Source organism: Psittacula echo (assembly GCF_963264785.1).
Source record: "Psittacula echo genome assembly, chromosome: 7".
Classification (NCBI taxonomy): domain Eukaryota; kingdom Metazoa; phylum Chordata; class Aves; order Psittaciformes; family Psittacidae; genus Psittacula; species Psittacula echo.
The window spans coordinates 13,748,323-13,773,700 of NC_137740.1; the positions used below are offsets into that span (position 1 = coordinate 13,748,323).

Genomic DNA, 25,378 nt, shown 5'->3' on the forward strand with positions numbered 1-25,378 from the left:
TAAGGATCTTTAGAAATTGTATGCATTTCCAAATTAAGAATTTCCAAATTAAGAATTAAAAATAATTTTTTTCTTTTTTTTTCTATATTAACATAGTAACTTTGTGCAGTTTCTTGTTTTGGGTTTTGTTTAGGTTTTGGGGGGGTTTGTTTGTGGTTTTGTTTCTGTAGTTTCTTTGGGGGTTTTTTCTCCTTAAATTCCTGCATTTCCCCCTGCCAGCCATGATTTTTGATTCATGTTGATCAAAGAACTCTGAAAGAAAAGTTAAGTTCACATATGTTCTCTAAAAACTGGCAGTTTGGAAACAGGGAAAGACCATAACTGCTCTCTCCACAAGAGAAAGGCAAGCAGAATTCAACTATTACTCTTCACATTCTTGGGTCAATCCATCAGCACCCACACATACTACTACCAAGCCAGCCAGCACAGAAGCGGCTTTGCACTGGAGAGCTCACGCTCTTTCAGAACAGGATGCTGCAACAGAGGACCCTTGAAGGTGAGAGCACAGGCAGAAGAAAAGCAGGTATCAGGCACATCAGGAGTGAAAAGACTTCAAGGAGCAAAGGACACAAATCCATAAGAAATGAGGATTTGCTTTCCACAGGAGGCATTATTTAAATGAGAATCACACTGTGTTTGATAGTGCTGTTCACTGGGATTGTACTGTCGTTGACAGCTAGATAACTATGCTCAAGAAAGAAAAATGAATTTGACAAATGTACTTGACATTTAAAGGCTCCCAGAGTTAAGCCTATTACTAGAGAGAGAAAAGAGGATGCAGCACATGCCCAAGGCATTCTCTCTTGCAAATTAAGAACTCTAGTTTATGTACATGATTCTATGATTACAAGAATACTCTTAACTAAATCTTAATCTTCAGTCATGCAATAATTTTGCGTCACTTGTATCTCTTCCAATTATAAGTATTTATACATAGAAATGATCTTATTAAACATGATAAAATAATGTTAGCAGCAACAAAATTCTCAAAATACTTAATACTTTAAGGTCACATAAAATATAGCAAAGATTTCTTATATTTCTTAAATAAATGTGGTTCTATGCCCACTACACTAACATGTTTTAATAGTACCAATATATGTCACACCACTCGTTTGTGGAACAAAAGGTAACTTAAATCTAATATATATGGCACATATTTTTTTTTAAAGTTATTAACTTCTATTATTCTTCAACACTAAAAATGTGTACTTCCTCAATTCTTCTATATTGATGACATTCTCTGAAGTACTCAGAGGTTACATGTTTATAAATTACTTGCCGACTCATAATATTCTTGACCCCAGTATGGATTAGAACTGCTACTACAAAAAGTAACTTGATTTATATCAATTCCATTTACTACAATGTGAGAATCAAAGTCTCCTCAGACTAAAGCTCTGTGTTTCACATAAAAAACAAGACAAAGGTGTCCTTAAAAATAATACAGGAAGATAATTTATTCTACAATACTGGCTACTCCTAGTTACCTGACAAAGAAATATTGGATTATCTGTCTTACCTGTGCAATAAATCCATACTGTGTGATAAATTTGACCATAATTCTGGTACATAGATCTGAATATAAGGGGATAAATTACAAAACTGGTGCAGTATTTTTATTCTTGCCCAAAATATATTAGACATGGAGATTTTATCTTAAAAATACATTAATAAAAAGTGTTTTAATTTTTAATACTAGTTGTCATCCAATTAAAGAAAAAACTTGGTGCTGGTAAAACTAGAAGTTCACCTTGGTGAAAAAGACTGCTACAGGATTACATTACACTTACACTTTAAGAAGCCTGTTTAAGGCACTTCTCAAGTGGTACAGCAAGGTGCACCAGAACCTATTCTAACGAGGCACTTTTATGAAGAACTGTTTCAATCTGATTCATTAGGCAGAAACATTTGTGACAGAATTAAATACAAAATATCACAGGAAATGCCACAGATGTTTCTTTTCTTTCTCACATTCATAAAACATTAAAAGTGCACCCAAAAACATTAACAGTATTACTATGAATTGTCAATGCTATATTAAATCTGATTGCATAATCCTACACGGTCCTCTGTCCCCAAGGCTTCTGCAATAAGGCAGCCCACACTAGGTAAGAATTCACAAGAATATGTTTTAAAGACATGTATTAAAATATTTCATTTTAATTTGTCTTCAGTTTAAATGTCAGTACAGCTATTACTATTTTTAATATTATAAAGTAATAAATGAAATGAAAGATGTAGGAAAATATCTATCTACTGAACAAATGCAAGGTCCCAACTCTAGCAGCTGAATGCCTGTAGGCAAGTGCTCATGCGTAATTCTTGCATTTCAGTGAGCTTACCTCCACGCCTACGTGGTTCCTATAAAGCTAACCACAGTTTACAGGATTCTAGAAATACTCTGTATAATGCATTATATGCATATGAAGACTCAATTCCTCAATTACAATTTCATCTAGACCCCACAGTTAAATGTTAAACAAAATATTTCCCCTCATGCAACCTACACTGGCCAAACACTGCAAACCTCCAAAGAGGGAGAGGAAGAACAAAAAAATAAGAAGAGCACTAAATGAAACACTGGACAAAGGGGGAAATGTACTGAGAATAAAATAGTGCATATCATAAAAAATAAAAGTAAGCTACTGCACTATAAGAAAGAATTAAACTATAACAAGACACAGTATAGAGATATGGGAAACTCCTGAGAAAAGACATGCAAAACACTAAGCACAGCATATAAAATTAAGCAGTGTAAAAAGATTTAAATCAACAAGTTCAGTTTTTATGGAAGTATCTCAAGAGAAAACACAAAGGTTTCTGAGCTGGAACATACAAGCACATTTCTCAAATATGCACTAAACTGTATTTTCCTGAGAGGAATCATAATACACAAAAAATTCAAATTATGTGTACAATAACAGAAAAAGTAACAATACTTTACAATTATACAGTCTCCCAGCTCAGACTGTTATTATCTACATGAGTGTCTATGTCGCAATAAAATTTCTGTTTAGAGATCTCAGATGTGTCTTTGTAGGAGAGATCTATTTTATTACAGGGGTTGTGGATCATCCATCATTTCAGCCTTTTCTCTGAGTAATAATATTCCATAATTTGCTTCCTGTGATGACTATTTTTCCTATTATCCAGTTTACCCAGAAATACCAATACATGAATGTTGTTTAAACATGACAGCAGTCAAAAAGCAACATAGTTCATACAAAAATACCTCAATATACATTTAGTTGTTTTTCTTACAGAAATCCTTATCAACAGCTGTTGAAAGCTTCGGTATATTCACACTTTACCAACATTACAATAATTTCTCGGAGAGTGAAAATCAGCTGTATGAATGTGTATGTCATCAAGTTATGTAATGTAATAAGAAATAATGTAAGTTTACAGATATATCAAATTGCTTCTACAACAGAGAGGAATATAGCTTTTTTTTTTTTTTCTGCTGTGGAACATCTAAAGAATGCCTTCTTTGACAAACCTGCCTCCTCAACTTAGCCAAGATGCTGATGTCTCTCTGAATTTGCGTTTAAAAGAGAGTAGAAATACAAACCAGAGAGAATAATCATTCATCAAGACAAGTTTAATCACAGACTGATGAAGCACAGAAAACCAAAGCTGTGCATCATTTGAAGATCTGATGAGCAGATCAGCGTATTTTGCACAGCCAGAAATATATAACAGGCAAAGCAAATAGCCATTACCTGACACATAGGAACCCTGAAATTCTTTGCATCTGACTAATTGGGGAAAATATTTTCCCTTAAAACCTTTTTCATTTTCAGTTTAACATTTTTAGACAATAAGCACCAAATGAGATTAAACATAGGTATAATTAAGACACTATTCAAGAACTGTAACATGTAAATTATGAGTATCCTCTAATGAACCTTGGTATTTTTAAAATTTAAAAAGGTTGTAGTGCACTGCATTTGATTAACTCTTGAACTACAAAGTTCCAGGTAAAAGACAAGTGCACTCAAATACCAAAAATACAGACTTAAGTTCTTTAGAAGGACGCTACTACCAACACGAACCATCAGAATACTAGATTTATTTTCTTCAAAAAATAACCTACTACAAAGAAAGACTGCCCATAATTTCCCGATTATATATACACACACACACTACCTTTGGGAGCATGCTTCCCTCCTGAAGAGTAGAAATTATTCTGTCTCGATCTAGAAGAGAATTCTAGCTTTGACTTTTTTTGGCACCCAAAATCAGTAAGATGGGATAAATATAATAGTAACTATTTCTTGAATTCTGCATTCATGCAGCAAGTTGCCAGCAAGCCACCAAGTCCTAGTTGCAATTTCAAAAGCTTCCCAACAAACTCTCACAAACAGGCTAGTATCTGCAGAGCAATTGTGTATGTCAAAACCTAACTAAACAAACACTAGTTCCTGAAATTCCTCAAGGACATTTCAGAGCTATGTTTAAGTGTAAGAATAGATTAAAAAAAAACAAACCCAAAACCCCACCAAAACCTGTTTTGTTGTTCCTTTTTACAGCACTTACACTCAATTGCAGATTCTGATCTTTAAAAACTACAGATTTCAGACAAGTTTAATTTGAAATAAGTAAAAATTCAGGCTACTTCTAAAAATCTGATATGATCTTTATTGTTCTTTCCCTAATAAATACTAACTCTCCCCCCCCCAAAATAATATATTGCTAATGTATCTTTGTAGTAACATAACTAGCAAAGTCATGCTACACACAGATACATCTAAAAACCATAAGAAGACAATACTCTATTTTCTCTCCATTTATAATTAAGGAAACAGCAATCTTCTCTCAGTCTACCAGAAAAAGTGCGCATACACTTCGGGCTCAAGGCTGAAGCTGCAGATTTGATAATTTTTGAAATCAGTTTGTTGGAACCATGCTCTAATTTACAGTTTTCTCCAATTAAAATAATTTATTAATATCCAATACTGAACCAAATTTCATTCTAAAAATAATGCAACTCTAATACCAAAAAAACCCAGCCAAACTTCTGCTGAATTAAACAATCATCTGTGCCTTGTGCCTCATATCCATTACAACTGTGCTGGATCATATACAGAAACTACAAGCAGCGGTTTAACTCTTCATATGCAATGAACTGAAGATCATCTGTATTTGACCTTTCACTACTCACAAGATGCAGAGCATCTACTAAACTGCAAAACACAGAGGTCAAAAGAGTATTACAAAGACTCTGCAATAGAAACTGTGGCCCCATCTATCATGTGAAGAAAAATTTTCTCCATGTAAACTCCTTCACTGAGAAAATTGCCCTTTTCTTTCAAGAATCTTTTTCAGTTACCAAACATAAGATTACAACAGTTCTACTTACAGACATTTAGATGGTAAATACAAAACCAAGTTAATGCTCTTTTCTAATAATAAACATGTAGATATTTACATTTGATGAATATCAACAGCAATGTAGACAAAATTTACTCTGGAGAAAGTTCTCAAATTGCTGCATTTGATCAATTTAGCTTCCTTAGCACAATAATATTAAGTCTTTCCCATTACACTCTGAAAATAGGTATCTAAACTTAAATTCTATCTAAAACAGAATGATAATTTTGTAAACTGTATGTGCTGTGCCTCTTGGATATGCTGAAAAATAACTGAACTCTAAGTAAGGGTTACAATTCCTTTGGTTTTGCTTCCAGATAGTTTTTTTGAGAAAAGACATAACAGATGCATTAAAAAAAAAAAAAAAAAGTTCTGCCTAAAGAATTCATATTGCTACAAACGTATAAACCACATTGCTGTACCATACTGCATATTAAATAGTTTAATTTTGTTTGAGGTAGAAACAAGGAAGAAAAATGAAGACTGTAGAGTATGAAAATTATAAAACACTTAAGTTTTCATGAAAGTACTTTACATACTTATTAATTTATATATTCTTGGTAAGAAACAAAAGCAGAATTCATGGTTACCATAGTTACACATACTCTTTGTTGTGTTTCAATGCCACATGATCTGATTCAAAGTAATACACATCAGGCTCTTCCTCATCATCCTCTGCAGTGTGGATGCTGGCACTCTCTTTGGCAGATGGTACATATCCAGCAACAAGCTTAGCCTCAGAAAGTGGCTTTCTTAGTCCATCATTCCCATGATCTCCCGTATTACCATTTCTCTCTTTTTCATTCTGTTTAATTTCTTCAGACTTTTGGGGAGATCCACTGATATTATTAATACCTACAGGTACGCTCTTTTCAGTAGGACTAAGATTATTTTCCTCAACCTGTCCGTTTTCTCTACAAGGAGAGTTATTTTTAGTAGGGCTACTTCTGGCAGGGGTAGCCCTTCGTGGTGAAGTTCTCAATGTGTATCTGTGTTCTTGAAGCTCTGACATGGATGTCACTGGAGCTGAAACACAGTCCAGCACTGAAGAATGTGGTTCAGGTTCACCTGAGATCAATGCACTGTCATGATGAGTATTCGGGTTGCTATTGGTGTTTTCAGCACACTGTTCCTTAGAGGCACTACTATCTCCTACGACATCTACCTCCTCCTCCGAATCCCTTAACAAAGATGACTGGATTTCAGAAAAGGACCCTGTAGCTGGCTCATATGCCTGAGTAGCATGCTCCTCAGGCAAGCAGTCATTTATTATTTTGTGGTCCTCTAACTTTACCTGTTCTTGAGGGTTTGTGCAAGGCACATAATGGTCTACAACACTGTCCTCCTTGCTGCTGTTAAGCAACAATGAAGAATGGGCAAATGAGTTTCCATTTTCTGCTACTGTTTTGTCCTTGGGTGTACAGGAACCAGCACTGTTTTGCTTAGTGTTCCCATCAAGCTGACAGTCATCACAGTTAAGAGAATTTGAGTCTCTCTCACCAACTCCATTGACAGTCTGATAGCCTCCAATCTCATCAACTATTGCAGAATTATTAAATCCTTCTGCACAGACATTCACCTTTTTAACTTCCCTTTTGTCACAATCATCCAATATAAGACATCGGCAAGCTCGCTTAGTCCCTGTAGAGACTGCATCATTGTCCGACACTAAGCTTTTATGCTCCAATGATTCCTTCTCTGTTTTAGCAGGCAAGTCTTCTTCTGAACTGTTGGGTGCCTCTGAGCGTAGGCAACGCTTAATTCTTTTCAAAACCGGTGAAACAGGTTCTGCTTGTTTTTTCTCACAATTTTCCACAGTTTGTTTGTCAACATTATCTTTTTCGGAAGTAGACAGCCCTCTTTTTCTAGGGCTCACCCATGACTCCCGAGCACTCTGTTGTTTCAAATCAGTAGTTCTTCCACCGTTACTGCCCTTCTGAGTTTGCACAGACTCTGGCCTCTTCTTTGGTGACCTTGACCGTATTTGAGGATGAGGTGAAACTTCCTCTGGATGAGCAATACTACGGTTTCTTAATGTTCTACCACAAAAGTTTTCATCCAAACCATTTAAACCCACTGTAGATCTTGTAACACGAGTAGATCGAGAAGCAGCCATACTATGGCAAGTCCCTAAAGTATGTTCATCATGCTCCACTCATTGGGAAACCTTCAAAAAATGTAAACAAAACAATCAGAAAAAAAATACTTCAACACCTACAGACATAGAAAATCTGAAGAATACATTGTCACAAATGTATCTAACGTAAAACTGAACATGCCTATGCAATGTATTCATACCACTTCTTTCTGTGGTATTTCTTTAGGGCATTAAAAAAGTTTTCCATCTAAGCTACAGAGTAGCTGACTTGGTATTTGTGGTTGTTCGGGCTTTAGTACTTGTATGTGAATGTTGTCCATAGTTATGCCTGATGTAAGAATGGAATGTTCCTGCTAGGCTCCAGTTACTAAAATACTATTTTTATGTATTGTACATATGATATAATGTATTGGTATTATTATTTAAGTTTGTCTGGTCAAATAAGACGTATCAAATCACATTCTTAACATCCCACAATTTCCAGTTACATGGTTTCACAAACGAAGTAGGAAATCATTAAAATCATATTTGCTTGCTCACTTGTTGCTTCAAACAAAAACAGATCACTCAAATAACAAAACAGAACTGCAACTCTAATTTAACAGGGCACTAAAAAATAAATAAATCACATCAGTAAAAACTAGTTAGAGTCATTAATTGTAAAAAATCAAATAAAACAAAATGCCGGAATTGGAAACATAATATCATTCAAGTTGGACAGGACTCTGGGAGGCAATTTAGTCCAACCTCCTGCTCAAATGAGCATCAAGACTAAATTCACATTTAGTTGCATAGAACATTGTCCAGCTGGGTCTTGAAAACCTCCAAGCACAGATATTCCGCAGCTTCTCTGGGCAACCTGTCCCAGTGTCTAACTATCCTTACAGTGAAGGTTTTTTCTTACACCCAGGCGGGATCTCCCCTATTTTTGCATCATTTATGTCAATGCCTGGCTCTATCTTCTCAGTAATCTCTTCTGAAGTACTAGAAGGCTGTTTTTCAAGCCTTCTCCATGTCAAAACTTTTCATACAGTTGGTGAGATGAATCATCACCTACATCGGATTTAAGTTCATTAAGACTCAAAGCTAAGCTTAAAACAGTTCTCTCTCAACACTCTCCAGTTTGAAGAGTGTCTGTATTTCAGATTTCAGGGTGAAATGTAGGAGTACTCAATTTGTACAATCTCAAAATAACATTTTTAAGAGAAATCAGTCTTACCCTTCTATTCATCTCATCTTTAAAACTCAACATTTCAAACTGTGTACCACCACCAACCTTTCACAATATCCATGATGAATAGATTCACATTTGTACATAATGATATACTTTTCCTTTTCCATCTATCCAAATTTCAGATTATACAAACCTGTTCAACTGACATCATATGAAGACTTTAAATTTTAAATACAGGATCAAGCCTTTTACATGTTATTTAGAAAGGCTGAAACTGATAAATGGAGGCAAACTATTTCATTTTGCATCTTCAGTGAAGAGGGGAGGGAGGGAGAAGAGAGAGCATAAATTCTCACAAATTTACTATTTAGGCATCAGATGGTACTAGAGCAGAACAGACAGAATAGGACAAGACCAGTACACCACTTAAGCAATTAGCAGTAATTGCTATACTGTCTCTGTTTAGGTATTCATATGGCAAGTAGTATTTCTTAACGAAAGTAACATATCCTAGAAGCACTGCTTGATATAGTTCTAGATACAACTGTGTAAGACAGCACATCATTTTGTGTAATGAGGAAAGGCAGCTACGAAGCAGAAATTTTAAATGTTGCAAAACTGCATTGTATTTGTGCTGCTACAACCTTCCTGCTTGGTAGGTATTTCTGCTGCCTTTCAAGGATACCTGGAAATCTGCACTGTTTGTATTCCTGGAGATACAGGTAAAGAACTGTAGTACAAACTTCCATTCTGTCCATTTAAAACTAACAATGCAGGACAAAGTGTGACATATCCAATGAACTCTGTCTTAAGAAAAAATATAAATAATATGGCGAACAGCAAATGAGCAAAATGCCAGTAGTTGAGCTGAAGAGAGAAAACCGCCCATGTAACCGTGTAGTCTGTAACAGTTGTTAATACCTATTTTCCCCACAAATAAACTTGCTTGTATGTTCTCCACTTTTACACGTGCTGGTTTTGGCTAGGGTTATTTTCTAGTTTCTAGGAGCTGGTATGGGGCTTTGGTTTGGATTCGTGCTGGAAACCGCACCAATAACTTAGGCATGTTTTCATTGTTGCTGAGCACCGCTTACAGAGGGTGAAGGCCTTTTCTGCCTCTCACACTGCCCACAAGTAGGTTGGGGATGCACAGAAAGTTGGGAGGAGACACAGCCAGACAGCTGACCCCAACTCACTGAAGGGATATTCCATACCATATGACATCATGCTCAGCATATAAAGGTGGGGAAAGAAGGCAGAAGTGGGAAGCCTTCAGAATTAAGGTGTTTTGTCTTCCCAAATAACCTTTATGTGTGACAGAGCACTGCTTTCCTGGAGACGACTGAACACCTGCCTGCCCACGGGAAGTGGTGAATTAATTCCCTGGTTTGCTTTGCTTGCTCACGTGGCTTTTGCTTTACCTAATAAACTGTCTTCATCTCAACCCACAAGTTTGTTCTCAGTTTTACTGTTCTGATTCTCTCCCCCATCCCACTGAGGGCAAGAAGCAAGCAGCTGTCTGATGCCTAGTTGCTGGCTGGGGTTAAACCACAACACCACCCACATTTAATATCTTCTGAAAAGTGATCTCATTTGAGGATGAGCCCAAACATGAAAACCAGGGTCATTTAGATATTCCATTTCACCTAGGTTGTTCCAATTAAGGCCAGCACACGTTAAGGATGAGTAACTTACATTTGAAATGGATACCAATATAGTAAGTTAAACCCAATGTACACTTTGGTAATTACTGCTGAACTCTACAGACATTAGAAGTAGTATGTAAGATAGAAATCGTTACTGACTTGCTGGTATGTTACTTTCTAAAGAAATATACCTTACATAACAAGTTTAAAAGTTATTATTTACTTAGCACAAAAAGTAAAAAACTTACCATGGCAAAAATAGAAGAAATACAGACTTCTGACATTTCATATAGCAGGCTCTTGCTGCGTCACTCAAATAAAATCAATGACCACTGGCGATATCCATGATGCAATCCAAATGCCTTTTTACTAGTTTATGCCACCACATTAACAAGACTTTGAAAACTGTTGGGAAAGAGACAAAGACATCAACATTTAAATTATTTATTATTAAAAAGACTGCAACAGGACATATAAACAGAAACAGCTTTTTTAAGAAGCAATTAGCAATTTTATAAGTGTCCTACATAAAGAACAGTAACACTGCAAAGTAATTAAGAATGTGAAATGCTAATCAAGGTTTCAAATGCAAAATATCCTTCTTCATTATTTAGAAGAGATTCACTGTATCATACTAAAGATGTGCACACAAATGAATTCATGGCAGAGAGTCATGTGTTAGGGTGTTCAAACCTCAGAAGATACTTGACCAAACACACAAAAAACAGGTAGTGTACAACTAACAAATTATGAAATGCATTGTCAAATATGTTTTATAATTAGATACACAGTGAAAACCAATTAGTTCTGCTATTTACTTTTAATCAGCTGACAACAACTCAAAATTTACACTGGCTCTAAATCCCTGAATAACCTTCATCTACACAATAGTAGTGAAATGAGTTCCTGAGTTCACATTAACCCTATTCTTCACCTAAGCAAAACAATGTATTCTATCTTGTTTACAACGGAAGTGAACCAGTTTTGATGCTAAAAGACAGAAACAGATCTATGCATCCAAAAGCCACACAAAGCTTTCAGCTGTTTGCAGAGTCTAAGCACCAGTGCCCATGCCCAGCAGCTATTACTTGAAAAAAACATACTAGGAATAGCATGTAATGTCAGAACATCTAGCGCTGCGAAGGTACCATAAATCCCTACAGAACAGGGATTACTGAATTTTTCTTCATAACCTGTTGACTTCACAAAAGTGAACTTAGTTTCATATTGATGATTCAAAACTTCATGATGCACAACTAGAGCTGACAGGTTTGTCCACATTTTTCTTTCTACACTGTTATTAAATTTAGATTATATATGCCATAGCCTTTGGACATTGCCTTATTTTCAAGTACTTAGGATTTCATACTGGTGAGAGAAGAAAACAAACCCCCATTTAAGCTGACAATTCAAAATATAAACTGAGCCAAATGGGGAGATGGATTATATCTAGTTACAGTGAAATTCAATAATAAAAGATGTTTCTACAATGATGTTACATGAAGCATCATAAATTCTATTATATGGATAACTAAATCAAATTAGATTTCAATTATTCAGTGGAATTTCTTAATTCAACAAACTGCAGAGAACTGTCATAATAAAACACATACAAAGAGTGGAAAAATAAGAAGGCCAGGAAAAACAGGCGAACATGCAAGAGGTAAATGGTGAATGAATGTGAATGGAAATGAGCAAAAAGGTCCAGCTGCAACTTAGCCATACCAGTAATGGAACCAGAAACAGTAAGAGATGAACTCCACAAAGAGCTCCAATATCATTTCAGCCTGTGTCCCCTTCACCATCAAGTTCTTTCTAATATTCAGGTACACTCTCAGTTACTTAAACTCGTATTGCTAGCTTTCCTACAGTTCCCCTTAACTGACAGGAAAGACATATGTACATACCAAAAGTAAAGAGATATTCTGACAGAGATTTTTGCAAAAATTAAACACACTTTAACACAAATCCCATAGCACAATAACTTTGGTAAAATAAAAGATACAGAAAAAGCCAAAACCAAAATGTAACAGTGACACAATCAGAAGGAGGCTTAATAACAAAAATTTTTATTATTTTACCATTCCATCAGTAAAGAACATACACACAAGCTGTTTCAGAAATGGCTGAAACAGTAACATCTTTCCTCAGATTTGTACATTTCATCTCCAAAACAACCTGATTTTACTCACAGCAGGAAAGACACAACCTCTGCTGTGCCTAGTCACCTTTGGGAAATGCAAGAGCATTTTAGAAACAACAAAAAGAACAATATCACAAGAGGAGAAACCACAGTGGGAGAAATAAAAGTTTTACCTCCCAGAAGTTTCCTTGGAAAAAATGTCTTCAAAATAAACTACTATTTCTTTACATTTCATAACCCATTCAGATGGTTTTTTTTACACCTAGAACAACCACATCTCCCACGGCAGAAAAATTCAGTGGAAAAGTAATTTATTGTTTTGAACACTGCTCATTTTACAAGATATTTATGAGTTAGAACAAGGAGTGCAAGGAAAATTAAATGCACTTTTAGGCCTAAGCAGTTCTTCAGAAAGCCACATCAACAATTAAGAAAGGAGTATTCCAATAAAGACTCAGAAGTCTGAAGAGAAAGAATCAGCTAAGAAGCAAAATGGCTGATTTGCAAAGCCCAATAAATCAAGAACTCAGAGGTGAAAGTAGAATGCAATGCAGACAGAGGCAAAGCTTTGAAGTAAGAAAGGGACTCTGATCTGTCTCTTGGGGGAAAGGACCTTCATAAGAAAGTCAGAGAGCATTGATACTGACACCTTACAGGGAATGGTCATACATTAATCAGTATGGAACTTCTTCAGAGTTAGACTGAAGTTTGGCTGCTTCACAAAAATTGTCCATACTTCTCACATACAAGCAAGAATTTGATGCCAGCACAGGATGGAGTTTTAGGGTATGCAGTTTAGCATCTGAGAACCCTTAAAGCACTGCATAGCTTTAACTGGACTCTACTGATACACACCATAGTTATTTATTACACTAGAATTTTTATTTAACTTAACCAGAAGCTAGTGATTGTTGAGCTGTGTGTGTGAAAACATCTAGCAACAAGGAAATAAATTTACACAGAGATGGAAACTAAGAGTAAAGGACAGCAGAAAGAGGCAACTGCTTCCCTCAATACACAGAATAACCAATTTCTTCACTGAGTTAACTCAGTACTGACTATCTGGGAACCAAGTAAAAATTGATTGTTTAAAGTAAGCCTAGAATTAAGAAAAATGTACACAGTTAAAAGCACATTCAATGTGTCCCTAAGCTATAAATGTAAAGAAAAGAGGTCAGTATATAAACATAAGGGGTATACCAGCATACAGGACCTGAAAGCACCAAAGCAGTGGAAGCCTCCACTCTAATTATGTGGTGATGCTTTATATATATGTGTATATATATATATGGTACTTAAGACGAGTATCTTAACATTACATACAATATAAACAAATAAAAAGGTGGGGTAAGGGGGAACACAGACTCCTGCATCAGAAAAAAAGTCTCCAATAGTTATTTGATGTCACTACTTTATGAAGATGGACAACAGCTACAGCCTTCCACAACAAGCCAACAGTTTCTTCATCTCACCGACAGTATACTGAATCACAATCTTATTGAAGTGAAACAATCTATTCTCTTCCTGTTCTTCTGAGTCTCATCTAACAATCAGTTTCCATCCATGCTTAATGATATCAGTGATTCTATGATAACAGTGCATGGTTAAGATTAAAGCCTTCCAATATTCAGATACTGCAACTGTGGATGCCTGACAGCAGTAGCACTCTCTAGTTCCATACTGCAGTAAATCCCAAAATTACTTCAGAAACAGTATCATCAGTGTTGACAGAACCTGAGCCTGAACTGACCCTGTATCTGTAATTCAGTCTTAAAGTGGTTTAACAAAGAAAAAGCATAACATTTATCATGAATCTCCTGTTTGTCATTACCTTCTATTATGAGCACGTCATAAACTTACACGCAATCATTGCATCCACACACTAAGCATGCATGCACACAATATCTGATCATTAGCAGGACCTCATAGATGCTCAATGCCACGGCCCACAGGTGCAGCAGGCATGAAATTACATCTACTGATTTTGCATTTTCCACAGAGAATTACACCAAAGGTATCCTGGATAAGCTTTTGTGTTCTGATTGCCTGGAGATACCCTGATCATCACACCATTACCTTACCAGCTATACATTCCAGACCACATTATTTCAGTGACACAGGAAAAAGAAAACCAATTAGATTTTATACACTGTAAGCATGTATAGTACTGCTTAAATGTGTTGTTCCTAGATAACTTAAGCTAATAAATAAAACTGGTGTATCTCTGTGGTATAAAATAGCAATTCTTAAAATTCTCTGCAGAGCAGTAGTATGTTATTTAACACTACATTTTTAAAAATGGAAAGTGTCTTGTGTAAAGTGAAGACTGCAGAACCTATTTATGTAAACAGAATCTAATCCCTTACAGAAGCAGTTTCCCAAGACAAAAAAAACCCAGAACCTCTGAACAGAAGAGAACCTGCAGACGTCAGATTATTAGGAGACTTCGGTTTATCCCCACATATAAAGCATACCACTTCCTAACAAAGTGGCATTACTAAATTAGGGATGAATTCCATTTAACAAATTATATTCACCAGTCTATCACATCTAGCGTATGCCAGAGTCTCTTCCCACACATGCTGAGCTTAGCATAACTACATTAGCAAGAAACCAGTTTTCTGAAGAAGACACTGTATTTTTCTGATTTTACATTACATCAAAATAAGTAATAGTTTCAGGTGATAGAAATAACCTCCATCAAAAGACATTATGAAGATCTTACTTGAAGTAATACATAACAATAAGCAGCTTGAAGCTACAATGAAAGTTTAAACACAACAAAAGTAAAAATAAATGAAAGTTATGAGGCTCCATGATCTGGAATTAGTCTGAGATTTCAGCCATCTCTGCCACAGTAATATTGTATTACATATGGTCAAAATGCAGATCATCAGAATGGGACTACTTATATATATTTATCTTATATAAGGATAGCAAAATGAAATAAAAAACAAGGAAAAATCTACAACAGTAGGAAAAAATTATCAACAGGTTTTAAGAGCAAACTAGCAAGGGACATGCTTTATCACAGACTAAAACTGGCAAAGAACCAGACAGATAGTTCAATTTTCCTCCTTAAAATAGGTGGGTTCAACAGGTCAAACAAACATATTATTTCATATGAGGGAAAAAGCAATACAAAACAAAAGACAACTTCTCAATGAGATCATCTTGCGTAAAAAAAAAATGTTTCTAGTTCTTTCGGGGGGGGGGGAATGTAATGGACAAGTAAGCTGAAACTGGTACTGAAATAACAGGATGCATGAAAACAAAAGCTTAACCTCCTCCTCTCCATCGCTGTCTTACACTAACTCCTCTTTCTCTAAAACCACAAAATAAAGAAAAAGGCCAAACCAGCAAGCGACATGACAATGACAAGCAACATGCATTCATTCCTTTGTAGCCCTTCCAGGCAGCAGCATGTTATCAAATCATCTGCCTGCACTGATATTTGTCACTCTTCTGGGATACCTATGAGGAAATTTATTGGGAGGATGGGCACAATAGAAACATCACCCCTTCTCCAGACAAACATTCCAAGATGAAGTTGCAATATAAAACTAAATCTGAACTATAAAAGTGTAACTGTACAGCAGAACTCCAGAAAAGTAACCGCTCTATCAAATTTTTTCTCCATACAGACAAATCCTGTATGTATTTCAGTTTCTGAAACCGCTTTCAGTTTCTTCCATCTTGGTGAAATTAGAGTTTGCACTGAAATCATACATTGAAGCATCTGCCTCAGACTGGTACTCCCACCCTGCTGCCTTTTCCCCTTGATTCTCAGCCAAAATAATTAGTCATTTCTGTGCACAAATATGGAATTTTTTTAAAAGTCTCTTAGCGCTTAAGACACATCTGACTTCTTTAAGAAGTTTTTCTACCTCCATGTTTTGTAGTAAGAAATTGGAATTCGGGATAGAGAAGCATCTAAGAACAGAAATCCTGGTGGAACTGTGATGAAGGCAGGCTACAGGGAATGCTAAACACAAACAAATAGGTAAGGAGAGCAGCTACATTAGCAAAATGAGTGGATGTTGACTGGAGAAAGAGACAGGCTGGAAATCCTGATGAATGGCTAGAAGACAGAAAGATCCCAACTGTGAAATAGGGAAACTGGAACTGGGAATAATTGGAAGAAGCAGACAGGCAGAATCTGGGATTTTACCTAATCACAACTAATTTATACACATCACCAGAGCACCCAATCTGCCACAAATACTTGTGACAACTCTGTCAACACAAATATTTGTGGAACTATGCTATGAAGTGAATCTACAAATAGGTGAGATGAAAACATAACCTTTTCTTTTTTTCTTTTCAGATGGGTCCAGATGGATCAATTTTTCATGTGGGTCATATAAGACAATGAGTTGTACTAACAAGAGTGGGATTATGAGCCAGAACCAAAGGAAAGATGTGAACTTAGTAAGGTGGTACCACAGCCTTAGGAACAATAAACTACAGTCTAACACTTCAACACACCATCTTGTACTGCTTCAACTTCTTATAAATATGCAAAAAAAGTTCAGTTTAATACAAAGTCATTTAATACAAAGTGCATTTAGCATGAAAAAAGACAGTAGCCTTAACTAAACACCCCTAATTAACTTACTAATCAGTCAAGAAAGTAATTTTATCAGGCAACAGTCAACTTGTCAAGAAAACTAAAAAAAGACTATGCAAATAACTTCCATGTCCCATTTAAAAAAATCACACTTAATCTCACACATTGGCCATCATTCTGTATCCTCCTCACCCCACCTACCCACTCCACTACATCATCCTAGGTGAAAGTCCCACTCTAAATAGTACACTTTCTTCATGAGAAACCATTCAGCTTCTTAAATAGCTTTGCTGTTATGCAAAGAATAATATCCTGTACAGGATTACCAAAACATGTGATTAACATCCTAGAGATACATTAAATTACACAGGTTCTTGCAAAAGCTCATAAAATTAATTACACTAACTTGGTTAGAGTAACCATTTATCAAAATGTTAATTCTAGCAGAATAGACTCCAACACATTTAATCTCTTAACAATAGCTAAACATAGTTGCATATCAATAAATAGGAAACAAATATTTATTTCCTAATTGTTATTGCAATATTCAGAAATTATCAAACATAAAAAGACATTTCTTTCTTCCTACAGGTAGGCTGCAATTGTAAGGGGTCATCAAGTACTTAATAATTCTGCTAACAGCTTACACATGAAAAGGAGGTTGATGAAGGGAAACAGTGCTCCTTTACTTTCTTAAAAGCTCCAACATAAAAAATTTTTGTAGAAGACTCTACTCGATTTACTTTTGGAACAGTGACTGCAAACATGCCGCTCTGTAGTACACTGTAATATGCAAACTGTATACAATACTGTATAGAATATATTTTTATTCCAGATGATTTTTCAGTCAAGTGCATGCATTTGAAATACATCAATTAATATACCTTTTAATATGCAAAATTACATAAGCCTCAGAAGGCTATCATAATGACAAACAGTGATGTACAAGATGAGCAGTACTACATACACACACCAGGTATTCTACATACGTTGTGCCTGTCGCATGGGTACTAAGGCAAGTACCAGACAGTCTGGAAAACGGGGAGCATGAGGCAAGCAACAGTTCCCATAAAAGGGGACTCCAACTTTCCCAAAAGCTACAAACTCTACACTTCTGAGATCTTCACTCCCAGCTAAATTTAGGGAGGCTGCTAAATTGGGCAAGGGGCTCAAATCTTACTCATGATAATAGTAAACAAATAGAGGGACACCTTCTTGCCTAAGGTTGATCTAAATTACAGTTCTAAATACTTAACATGCATTCTGGACACACTGGGGGCGCAGAGGGAATCCAGAGCTATCCTGGCATCTATGAATAAAGAAACTAAGCTTGTCACAGCTGTGCTGTGGTCCTGCTGTGTCTTAGAATGGCGCAATCTTCTGACCAGATACATTTTCATGCTCCCAGAATTACAGGCATCCCTTGCCACATGAGCTGATATTGGATACAGAATTGTAGCACCACTCACTCCACAACCTAACATACGTGTTCTCACATGCTAGGGGTCTCAGGAAAGTAATGGACTAGCTTATAAAACAAACTGTGCTTTAACCTCAGTCTGCTACCATAAAATCATAGAATCACTTAGGTTGGAAAAGACCATTAAGATCAAGCCCAACCATAAATTACTTGCCTTATGTCGCTTTTTGATTGGCAGCTATTTTTACAAGCCCTAGCTCTTTTATGCTCATGTGGCTGTGTTATGACTGACTTTGATATATTAATAAAATCATATAGCACAACTGACTTCATTTCACCCAGTCAAGTTTCTGGCACACAGCCAGTACAGAAACATCTGTTTTTTGCAGAAACAGTCTGAGGTTCTATAGCCATTGAAATGTTTTATTGATATACCTCTATGTTAGAACCTCACTGCAGTTTTCAGAATGGTGATTTGTGGCAAAAAGACCCATCCTACTTTTTGTTCCAGCCTTCCATACAAGACATTGTTTATTTTCATTCTCTCTTTTTGACATTCGGTCTAATCCACCACACTACTGCTACAGTTAGCCATAGATGACAGCTTTGCCATTGCACATAGACTTTCAAGGCAGTTTTGAGCATGTTCTTGCTCTGTAAGCTGGATGTCAGCACCTACACCAAGGATGAACCTGTCTCCCCCACAGTACTTCAAGACAGACAGAAACCTTCCCATTGTGCCTGGGAGTCCTGACAGAACTGCAGGTATCAGAACTTACAAACATCTTACTATTTATTCTTAGATTCTTTCCAAATTCTGTCTTGCAACTGACACTGAGCTTATTAACAGAGAATTTTCATACCCCTCTATAGTTCGATGTTCTCACTCTTTGTTCAGTCTATATTTAAGTGTTCTGAATAAGACGACCACTATGCATATTTCAGTCTACTTGGATTCCTATAGTGCTAACTGGCAAGTATTGAAGGTGTTTTAAGTGCATTAGCAACTGCATTTTTTAAAAACTTTGAAAGTAACCATGCAAGCCACCTTCTGTTTGATTGATGATCTCTCTCCAGGCACAGAGAACAAAACTTACAATACAAACATTATCGCATACCTTTCCTTTTAATTACAGCATCCTTACTGGTAATAGAGGCCTTGATTTTAAAAAGATAAAAGCAAGCTTATTGTAAGAGTGGTCCCAGTTCAACTAGTACACTACTTTTTCTAGCTGCTTCTGTTTCCATCCAAATATCTAGATAGGATAGCTGGCCAGAATTTTCTTGGTTTAACAGTACAATGCTAGTCTATTTTCCTTTTTCATTCTAATATATATATAAAATTCAAATAGGACTATGTATATATCATGTATAAAGCTTGATTGCTACTTTGCTTTCTTCTCTTGGTCTGCTCAGAAGGCCTTTGTAGGCTAGTACACTCTGATAAACAACATGCTGCATTTCATTTCCTGGGTTTTCAGTGTTCTGCCTTGCTCATGCTTACAGTACTAACTGGAAATACAAAGAAAGTTCTGTTTGGCCTGCATTTACATTTAAAATCTCAGCCTTTTAGTTACTGCTTACTTTCCCAATATGAACATGTTTTTCATTTGAACACTTTGGCATAAAACGCCATTATCACCTGCAAAAACCACAGGAAAAAAGAGTTTTGGGGGTTTTTTTCTACCATAACTACAGGTCTTTACTTTTCTTATGACCACTTATAAGTAACTTACCCTTGCTCCACTTGTATTTTTCATCAATGTAGGTCTGCTTATCAGTTTTGCAGTTTCTACAGCCCCTGGCAGTAAAAACCCAGACCAGACTAATTCACACCTTCTTAATCTTTCAAAGTCACAAATTAATTATCTTGAAAGATTCAGACAGAAGTGAAAAACTTTTCACACACAGTACAACTACGCATCAGTTCTTTCTTCACCAGGTATCTTAACAACTTGTTGAATATACATGTTTTATAGATTTAAAATGCATTCCAAAGTACTTCTGAGATTTTACACTGTTACTCTAAACCCACAATTAACCTGTCAACACATTGCAGAAATACAATTACAGTTTTACCCTCTGCATGCTTTTTTTCTTTTTGTTTTCTTCACTCAAATTTGTGATACAAGGAATACCCACGTATTCTGCTTGATATTACCGTTATTCAGGGTTGTTTTGCAGTACTCAGTTTGATTTCCTGCACCTACGTGGGCAATTTACTTCCAAAACTATGCTCATTGTTCAAGCATAAAATGAACAACTGCCCACAAAGAGAGAAATTCCTTCGGACTCTATTATCCCTTCCCACTTGCTGAATACTTCATCAAGCACTTCCTAAATATGTTCCTTTTTCCAGACACTGAGATGTTGACTACATATAGAGAGTAAAAAGGACTTACCTATTACTGCCTAAGCACATGAACATCTGTCACCTATGCACATACACCCAACTCCCATTATATGTTGCTTATCCATTTTCAAAATTCCTTCCCCATTAACTTTAAAAGCAAATCAATTATTTTAAACTTTGTTAACTTCAAACCTCTCTTATCACATTGAGTCAGACCAAAGGTCTATCCAGTCAGCGCTTTGTCTCCAACAGCAGCCATAAGCAGATGGCTAGGGAAGAGCTGCTGCACACAATACCTTTCCAGCATCCAACTACTTTTAGCCTGGGGTTCTCTTAAGTCATATGTGATTTCTATTTACTAAACTTTAATGGATTTCTCTTCCATGAATTTTCCCTGTCATCCCTTGAGCTCCCATAACTTTTTAGCATTTGGGCCATCCCACCAATGTGTTTGTGAAAGAAAATTGCCATTTTTCATTTTTACAAATGGGTATAAGAACCCATAACCTGGCAAAAAAGAAAGGCTGCAAGGTTAGATACTCAAAGCAACTCTCACAGCCACTTCAGTTTTTTCTCTTTACTGCTTTCAATTGTGGGTTTTTTTTTTTACTTTCAGAATAAAATTTTGTGTTTTACACAGAGCTCCCCCCCCCTTCTGCTTCACTTTTTAGGACTTGTCCTTTTTTTTTTTTTTCTTTCCAGGAATAAAAATAAATTGAAAAATTCCTCGGTTTTATCAAGGATGGAAAGCTACTGCATAAACAAAGTATGCCTTTTCAACTACAGTATCATAGATGTTTCAAATGGATACACTCAGTACTTACAACCTAGGTGTATATTTGCAGTTGTGCCTACCCTAATAGAACATACGAAACTTAAGGTTTTTAAATAGCATCTTGCTTTTTCTCATTTTAATTTTCTGAAACCAAAGTACTTTCTCACAGTTTTGACTTCTACCCTTTGTCTCTAGACAACAGGACGCATGTGTGAGAGACTGATCTGAAATCAGACTCCACTGTCCATTGTCTCAAAGATTGGTAGGAGAAGCTGAGATGGGACTCCACCATCCACTACCTGAGGGATGAGTGGGAAAGAGCTGAGATAAGACTCTTCCTTCCATTGCCTCAAGGATTGGTGTGAGGAATTGAAACAGGACTCCACTGACCATTGTTTCTGAGATGCGGTGGGGGGAGTTGAGATAAGACTCTTGCATCCATTGCCTGGGAGAAGGGAGTGAGAAGCTGAATTGGGACTCCACCATCCATTGCCTGAGGAATGAACGAGAAAGAGCTGATAAGACCCTTCCATCCATTACCTCGAGGATTGGTGTGAGGAATTGCTGTCCATTATCTCAAGAACTGTTGCAGACACCCATGTGTGTGCAGCTGGCTGCAAGACCAGAAAAACTGGTCCACCAGGAAGAATAGAGGTACTCCCCCCAACTCCTGATAAAAGGGAGAGTAAAACACCGCCAAAATGGGTACCTTCAAGGGGACTCCAGAAGGACACCTCCATGAGGACACACACTGACGACGGGCTCTTGGGGGACACTCCACTGATACTATGAGACTACGAACCCTGAAGAACCACCACCAATGACAATGACAATGGATCCCCGGAACACTGCTGGATCCACAGTGGTAACTATCTCTCTCTCCCTCTCTGCATCCCGAACTCTTGGCTTCATTTTCTACCTTTTTTCCAATCTGTCCTATGGCTATTCCCTTTATTACAATAATTTCCCTTTTTTACAATAACTGTCTTTTTGTAATTAGTGATAAACAAACTGTCCGATTATGGTACTTGACCTCGTTTGTGTCTTAATTTCACTCTTGGGATCACAAACTGAAACATGGTCCAGCACTGGGGTTTTTCTTCAATCAGACCCTGACAGCGTGACTACAATAATATTTCACTGATTTTATACTTCAGCAGTTATTAATTCAATCATACACTGCAAACTATGACCATATTTTAATAAAAATAACAATTAGAGCATTTTACATTTTATATAAAAATACATGTCTGGCTATGGTAAAATTCTTAATGATATCTCTTTCAAAAAAGTAAAGAGGAGATGCTCATCCTATCATTCATTGCAATTACCCTGTAACAGGATGTAAAGGGACTGACGGAACATTAAAAGGCTATTCAAGTTCCAGGGCCAGCCACTAGAGAATTTCTCAAAGCAGAAGAACAAAGGAAAAGAGAGCTACCATCTACCTTCAGCATATTTTATCAGATTCAGGCAACAGTAAGGAGCTGCCAGAAGCTGGGTCAGAAAGTGTGAATTACACAGTTTCCATACCTATTCTAAGCAAACATGAGCAGATTGCCGAGCTCAGTTAGTTTCCTAAATGGCTAACCCATCACAGCAGTATAAAATCTGCACTTGCAGTTGAGTTCTTACCCCCTACAAGCAGGGGCTTGGCCTCTGAAATGCACACCAGGTTGGCCACATGCTGTATCGAATGAAAACACATTTCAAAACTTCCAATCTGAAGTCATTAGATAAAACTTAGACTAAACATCTAAGTTATTTACTATGACTTTTCATATTGACTTACACAAACATAATGTAAAATGGACTTTTTTCTGATTTTCATCTCTCTGAAACATTCAGTTATAGAGATTCAGAGATCTGATTACTCCACATGTTTATTTCTTACAAGACCAAAACAAATTTGGCCAGTAGCTTTCCCAGTTTGCCATATGTACGCTTTGGAATCTTTATAGTATGAATTTGAAAATAATCAATGAAAGCAGTTAAAAAGAAAGAAATCACATTCCTTCACTTTAACAGTCGTATGCACATCTGCGTTTACAAAGATATCAAGCAGAAAACTACATAGCTTTTCTAAGAATAAATCACTTACAGTTTGCCAGTGATGTCTTAAAAAAGCTTTACTGATCCTTTCTAAGGCACAGTTTTTTCAAACTATTCTAAGGAATTTAACAGTGGTATGTCAAACCAAGTGCTATGCTCCTTCCTTACTTAGGAAGAGCTGATATCAAGTATTAAGTAAGGATTAATTTAACAAATGTAATTTACATGCCACCCATAAAACTGCTTAACCTCTTCTAAAATATTACCAAAAAATGGAAGTCCTTTTAGAGAATATCTAAAATTTCTATATAAAATTACGTAATTAAATTATTCAGCTACGAACAACTGTATTAACCACAGCATAATGCTGTAACCATTAAAAAAAAAAACAAATACAGTAAGAATATAGCCCCTAAGCAGCCTTTGCTGTATCTTGACTACACAAAGCCCTCATCACTTAATGATATATTATCTCTCCTCGGGCAATAAGCAGTTAAACAAATTCCTTTCTTGGTAACAGGAGGGGAAAAAAAACCCCAAACATAAGGGTGTCCCCCCCTTTAAAAATTAGTTTCACTGTACCTAGAAACAAAGAAAGTACTGAAATAACGGTGACTAAGTATGGCACGGCAGACCTGAGGACATACCTTTGCTGTGCACTCCTGGGATTACTGGCTATTTTATTTGGTTTATCTTCTCGGTATTCCACATACAGAAACCATCCCAAACGTTTGATTATTCTTGTTGCCTTTTTCTGTACTAAGTCTAGAAGACAGATCACTGCAGGATAATCATATTCAAAGCATAGCCTATGTATGTCATGGATTTTTACCATAGAATAGTAATGTTTTGTGTTATGCCCCCTTTCTAATAATACTCAGTGCTTTTTTTATTTTTGACAGCTAGTGAAAACTGAGTTGATGTTGGTACAAAAATGTCTATCAGAACCCTTTCCTGAGCAGTAACAGCTGATTTAAAGTCAGGGTTGGTGTTTTTTGCATGAAGTTATTTTATTCTTATGCATTACTTCACATTTCTGAAAATAAGCTTCTGGTTCTGTTTTATCACCCATCCGTTCTGTTTTGTGAGATCCTTCTACAACTCTAATGGCTCTTGATTTCACCACTCTTGAGTCAGATTTGTATTATCTCTAGACTAGTATCAGAATAGAGTTGTTTTTTTTTTACTGCAATTACTGAAATAATTTTATTATCACTACTCTATAAGCATCTGATGGAAATTAACGCTGATGGAAATTAACAACTGGCCATCTTCTTCTAACATTCTAAATACCCGCCTATTTTGACAAAAAATCCCTCTCTTAAATCATGTGCCAGCCAAGATGGCACTACTTCCTTTCTGGAGTTCTGCATGCATACCGTTTGGATTATCCTTGCAAATCCATGTTTGAGTTAACAGAATAATAATCAGAAGTATGTTGTTGCCAGTATGTTATACCTATGTTGAAGGTTACACATTCGCTGGCAATGAAGGTTGCAAAGATCCAATGATGAACACCTTTTTTAATGTCTGAACCTGCTTTCAGGAGTCAGCTGAAAAGGTTTCCACTGTTATCCCAAGTGGGTAACCCTCATGAGGATCTCAGCATTTTGCATCCTAATTAATGCAATGCTCTTTCCTCTATCCCTGCTCCACTCGTATCCATTTAGATACTTCTCCAAAGAGCATTTCCTTAGTTTACTGATTTGTGCAAGGCACCACCATCCCTATTCTTTTATAACACATCAAACCATGCCACACCTAGCTATCA

General features: G+C 36.4%; 1 protein-coding gene across 6 annotated transcripts in view; it reads right to left on the bottom strand.

The window, feature by feature from the left end:
* Positions 1–25,378, bottom strand: part of ZZZ3 (zinc finger ZZ-type containing 3) — a 61,267-nt gene that overhangs the window by 24,986 nt on the left and 10,903 nt on the right. For all 6 annotated transcript variants that reach the window (XM_080623368.1, XM_080623367.1, XM_080623366.1 and 3 more), the window contains exons 2-3: positions 10,543–10,699; positions 5,982–7,543 (exon numbers count right to left, since the gene is read on the bottom strand). In XM_080623368.1, coding sequence (XP_080479494.1) covers positions 5,982–7,492 — 1,511 coding nt within the window. In that variant the 5' untranslated portion in view covers positions 7,493–7,543; positions 10,543–10,699. The remainder of the gene's footprint in view (positions 1–5,981; positions 7,544–10,542; positions 10,700–25,378) is intronic.